Raw genomic sequence first — 5,921 nt, 5'->3', positions numbered from 1 at the left:
CATTTTTGTTTCATCAGACCCAGAGGACATTTCTCCAAAAAAATACAATCTTTGTCCCCATGTGCAGTTGCAAACCCGTAGTCTGGCTTTTTTGGCGGTTTTGGAGCAGTGGCTTCTTCCTTGCTGAGCGGCCTTTCAGGTTATGTCGATATAGGACTCGTTTTACTGTGGATATAGATACTTTTGTACCTGTTTCCTCCAGCATCTTCACAGGTCCTTTGATTTGTTCTGGGATTGATTTGCACTTTTCGCACCAAAGTACGTTCATCTCAGGAGACAGAACGCGTCTCCTTCTGAGCGGTATGACGGTGCGTGGTCACATGGTGTTTATACTTGCGTACTATTGTTTGTACAGATGAACGTGGTACCTTCAGGCGTTTGGAAATTGCTCCCAAGGATGAACCAGACTTGTGGAGGTCTACAATATTTTTCTGAGGTCTTGGCTGATTTCTTTTGATTTCCCATGATGTCAAGCAAAGAGGACACTGAGTTTGAAGGTAAGCCTTAATACATCCACAGGTAACCTCAATTGACTCAAATGATGTCAATTAGCCTATCAGAAGCTTCTAAAGCCATGACATCAGCTGTTTAAAGGCACAGTCAACTTAGTGTTGTAACTTCTGACCACTGGAATTGTGATACAGTGAATTAATAAGTGAAATAATCTGTCTGTAAACAATTGGTGGAAAAATTACTAGTTTGTTAACAAGAAATTTGTGGAGTGGTTGAAAAACCAGTTTTTATGACTCCAACATAAGTGTATGTAAACTTCCGACTTCAACGTAACAACACAACTGTCATTGCTTTCTCTCTGTCTCCACACATTTCTCTCCTTTCTCTCTCTCAAAACCCCAAACTCCTCTCTCCCCCCTCTCTCCCTCCCTCTCTCCTCCTGTCTCCCTTTCCCCCTCTCTTCTCTTCTCCCTCTCTCTCCCCCTCTCTCCTTTCTCCTCTCTATCCTCTCCCCACTCTCTCCTTTTCACCCTCTCTCCCCCTCTCTCCTCCCTTCCTCTTCCCCTCTCTCTCTCTCCCTCCCTCTCCCTTTCTCCCCCTCTCCCTTTCTCCCCTGTCCTTTCTCCCTCTCTCCCCCTTTTCTCCCTCCCCTCTATCTCTCTCTCCTCTTCTCCCCTCTCCCTTTCTCCCCCTCTCCCTTCTCCTCTCTCCCCCTCTCTCTCTCCCTCCTCTCCCTTTCTCCCCGTCTCTCCTCTCTCCCTCCTCTCCTCTCTTCCCCTCTCTCCTCTCTCGCCCCATCTCTCTCCTCCCTATCTTCTCTCTCCTCTCTCTCCAGATACTAACAGTAATGGTTTTATCTGTGACTTGGAGCTGACTAACCTGTTTAAAGAAGCTAACCTACCGTTGCCGGGATACAAGGTCAGAGAGTCATTAAAAAACTGGACCGCAACAAAGACAACCAGATCAGCTTCGACGAGTTCTCTCGGTGAGTCCACAACACACACACACCACACAACACACACACACACACACACACACACACACACACAACACCACACACACACACACAAACACACACCACAACACACACCACACACCACACACACACACACACAACACACAACACACAAATCACATCAGCTTCGACGAGTTCCTCTCAGTGAGATCACACACACACAACCACACCACACACACACACACACACACACACACACACACACACACCACACACACACACACACACACACAGTCACATCAGCTTTGAAGAGTTCCTCTCGTGAGTCTCACGGCTGGAAAAGGCTAAGTCTGCATAGGGCTTAGTAAAAGTCGTCTGCCACTAAACAGCTTCCATTCTGTTGGTCATGATGAGTCAGGATCTGATGTTGGCAGGCTGCCATCTGGATTGAGTCTACACAGTCCTCACATCACACCACCCAATACCACTTAATATGATACCTCAAACACACACACACACACACACAACACACACACACACCACACACACACCCACACACACAACACACACACACAACACACCACACCACACACACACACACACACACACACACACACACACACACACACACACACACACACACACAACACACACACACACATTAGATCATAGCTGAAATACTCGATGATACTATTGAATATACACGGAATAACTCAAGAAGATCCCGTCAAACTGATTAACTCAAATGGTTGGTATGCAGATGGGTTTTCCAACTGTAAAACTGGAAGAATTATCATTCATTGATTGACAGTGAGAAATGTGAAAAGAGGGTGACACAGAAATGTGAAGAGAGGGTTACCACAGAAATATGAAGGGAGGGTGACCAACAGAAATGTGAAGGGAGGGTGACCACAGAAATTGTGAAGAGAGGGTGACCACAGGATGTGAAGAGAGGGATCACAGAAATATGAAGGGAGGGTGACACAGAAAGAATGTGAAGAGAGGGTGACCCCAGAAATATTGAAGGGAGGGTGACACAGAAATGTGAAGGGAGGGTGACCACAGAAATGTGAAGAGAGGGTGACCAAGAAATGTGAAGGGAGGGTGACCCAGAAAATGTGAAGAGAGGGTGACCACAGAAATATGTAAGGGAGGGTGACCACAGAAATGTGAAGGAGGGTGACCACAGAAATGTGAAGAGAAGGTGACACAGAGATGTGAAGAGAGGGTGACCACAGAAATGAGAAGAGAGGGTGACCAAGAAATGTGAAGAGAGGGTGACCACAGAAATATGAAGGGAGGTGTGAAGGGAGGGTGACACAGAGGTAAACAGAAGGTGATTTAGCTCTTCCGTTACCTACTGATCCACAGCATGAGGATCTATCAGACAGGAGACAGGCTCCTGGTCTGGTGATGAGGTAGTCCTATCAGACAGGAGACAGGCTCCTGGTCTGGTTGATGAGGTAGTCCTTATCAGACAGGAGACAGGCTCCTGGTCTGGTGTGAGGTAGTCCTATCAGACAGGAGACAGGCTTCCTGTCTGGTGATGAGGTAGTCCTATATACAGGAGACAGGCTCATTTACATTTTACATTTAAGTCATTTAGCAGACGCTTTATCCAGAGCGACTTCAAATTGGAAAGTTCATACATATTCATCCTGTCCCCCGTGGGGATGAACCACAACCTGGCGTTGCAAGCGCCAAGCGCCATGCTCTACAACTGAGGCACACGGGACCAGGCCCTGGTCTGGTGATGAGGTAGTCATATCAGACATGAGACAGGCTCTGGTCTGGTGATAGGTTCTTATCAGACATGAGACGGCTCTGGTCTGGTGATGACGGTAGTCCTATCAGACATGAGACAGGCTCATGGTTTATGGTGCTATAGACGGAGGAGTTGATGAAGCTCAGCAGGAGACAGGCGTCACTGGTCTGGTGATAGGTAGTCTATCAGACAGGACGACAGGCTCCTGGTCGGTGTTATGGGTAGTCCTATAGACAGAGACCGGCTTCCTGGTTGTGAGAGTTTTTTTTTTGCCTGATCAGACACTCTGATTGGGATGAGTCCTATCAGACATGCGATTAGGCTCATGGTCTGGTGATGAGGTATCCTATCAGGACCATGAGAAAGTGCTCCTGGTCTGGTGATGAGGTGTCTATAGACAGGGAGACAGGCTCCTGGTCTGGCGATGAGGTAGTCCTATCAACATGAGACAAGTTCTGCGTCCTGGTGATGCATGGTGTTAGTCCTATCAGACATGAGAACAGGCTCTGGTCTGGTGATGAGTAGGTCTACGACGGAACAGGCTCATGGTCTGGTGATGAGGTAGTCCTATCCGACAGGAGACAGGCTCTGTCTGGTGATAGGTAGTCCTATCAGTACATGGAACAAGTTCCTGGTCTGGTGATGAGGTAGTCCCTATCAGACAAAAGACAGGCTCCTGGTCTGGTGGATGAGGTAGTCTAATTCAGACTGAGATAGCTCATGGGTCTGGTGATTGAAGGTATCTCCTCGACATGAGAAAGGCTCTGGTCTGGTAATGAGGTGTCCTATCAGATATGAGACAGGCTCATGGTCTGGTGATGGGTAGTCTATCAGACATGAGACAGGCTCCATGGTCTGGTTGATCTGAGGTTAGTCTATCAGCAATGAGACAGCTCATGTCTGTGAGAGTAGTAACAGATGGGCTTTGTAGAGTATCCTATCAGACAGCTGTTAGGTCAATCAGACAGAGCGCTCTTGCTTATGAGGTACCTATAGCAGGAAGCTCTGTCGTGATGAGGTAGTCTATCAGACGATGAGACAGGCTATGGTCTAGAGTGATGAGCGTAGTCTATCAGAGAGGGTGACCACAGAAATGTGAAGAGAGGGTGACCACAGAAATATGAAGGGAGGTGTGAAGGGAGGGTGACCACAGAGGTAAAACAGAAGGTGATTTAGCTCTTCCGTTACCTACTGATCCACAGCATGAGGATCTATCAGACAGGAGACAGGCTCCTGGTCTGGTGATGAGGTAGTCCTATCAGACAGGAGACAGGCTCCTGGTCTGGTGATGAGGTAGTCCTATCAGACATGACCTGTATCATGATTATAGGACTACTCATCACCACCATAGCCTGTTCATGCTGATTGGACTAACCTCATCCAAAGACCATGAGCCTTCTCTGTCTATAGACTACCTCATCACCAGACATAGCCTGATCCTCCTGTCTGATAGGAACTACCTCATCACCAGACCAGGAGCCTGCCTATATCTGATAGGACTAACCTCATTCAACCAGACCAAGGGCCTTCTTCATGTCTGTATAGGACTACCTCATCACCGACCTCGAGGCCGTCTCATTCTGATTGTGACTACCTCATCACAAGACCATGAGCCTGTCTCATGTCTGATAGGGACTACCTCATCCCCAGACCATGGAGCCTGTCTCATGTCTGATAGGACTACCTCATCACCAGACATGAGCTGTCTCATATCTGATAGACTACCTCCATTACCAGACCAGAGCCTTTACTCATGTCTGAAGGATACCTATCACTCAACCATTAGCCTATTCTCATTCTATAGGACTTACCTCATTCACCAGACAGAGCCTGTCTTTTGTCTGATAGGACTACCACAGTCAACCAGACCAGGAACTTGCTCAATGTCTGATAGGACTACCTCATCACCAACCAGGAGGCCTGGTCTCCTGTCTTTGAAGGACTACCCTCATCACCAGACATGAGCCTTCTCCTGTCATGATAGGCTAATCATCACCAGACCAGGAGCCTGTCTCATGTCTGATAGGACTGTACCTCATACCAGACCAGGAACTGTCTTCAGTTGATAGACTACCCATCGCCAACCAGGAGCCTGCTCTCCTGTCTGATAGGACTACCTCAAAATTTCCCCACCAGGACCAGGAGCCTTTCTCATGTCTGATAGATTACCTATCACCAGACTGCCTATCTCATGCTAAGAAACCTCAGTCACCAGACCAGGAGCCTGTCTCAAGTCTGATAGGAACTACTCACTCACCAAGACCATAGCCTGTCTCCTGTCTGATAGGACTACCTAATCACCAGACCAGGAGCCTGTCTCCTGTCTGTAGACTACCTCATCACCAGACCATGAGCTGTCTCCTTCTATAGGACTACCTCAATCACCAGAGACCATGAGCCTGTCTCATGTCTGATAGACAAAAAAACATACCTCATCACCATGACCAGAGCCTGTCTCATGTCATATAGACAACCTCATCACCAGACCACGGAGCCTGTCTCAGTCTATTATGACTACCTCATCACCAGACCAGGAGCCTGTTCCCTGTGCTCAGTTGGTTAAGAGCATGGCTTGGCGCTTGCACGCCAGGTTGTGGTTCATTCCCACGGGACCAGCATGAATATGTATGTAATCTCAATTGTTAGTCGCTCTGATAAGAGCGTCTGCTAAAATACAATGTAAATGTAAATGATTTGTCTCCTGTAGTACTACTCATCAGAGAGCCTGTCTCTGTATATAGACTACTC

The 5,921-nt window shown here is 47.7% G+C and overlaps 1 protein-coding gene across 1 annotated transcript in view; it reads left to right on the top strand.

Moving 5' to 3' along the window:
* The window catches only part of LOC139026146 (plastin-3-like), a 12,740-nt gene that overhangs the window by 2,179 nt on the left and 4,640 nt on the right, over positions 1-5,921 (top strand). Inside the window, exon 2 of the mRNA XM_070441442.1 lies at positions 1,586-1,612. Within this exon, the coding sequence (XP_070297543.1) occupies positions 1,586-1,612 (27 nt within the window). The remainder of the gene's footprint in view (positions 1-1,585; positions 1,613-5,921) is intronic.

The sequence above is a fragment of the Salvelinus sp. IW2-2015 genome, unplaced genomic scaffold (genome assembly GCF_002910315.2).
Source record: "Salvelinus sp. IW2-2015 unplaced genomic scaffold, ASM291031v2 Un_scaffold3986, whole genome shotgun sequence".
Classification (NCBI taxonomy): domain Eukaryota; kingdom Metazoa; phylum Chordata; class Actinopteri; order Salmoniformes; family Salmonidae; genus Salvelinus; species Salvelinus sp. IW2-2015.
Note: the sequence above shows the minus strand (reverse complement) of the source record. Positions and strands in the feature narration are given on the sequence as shown.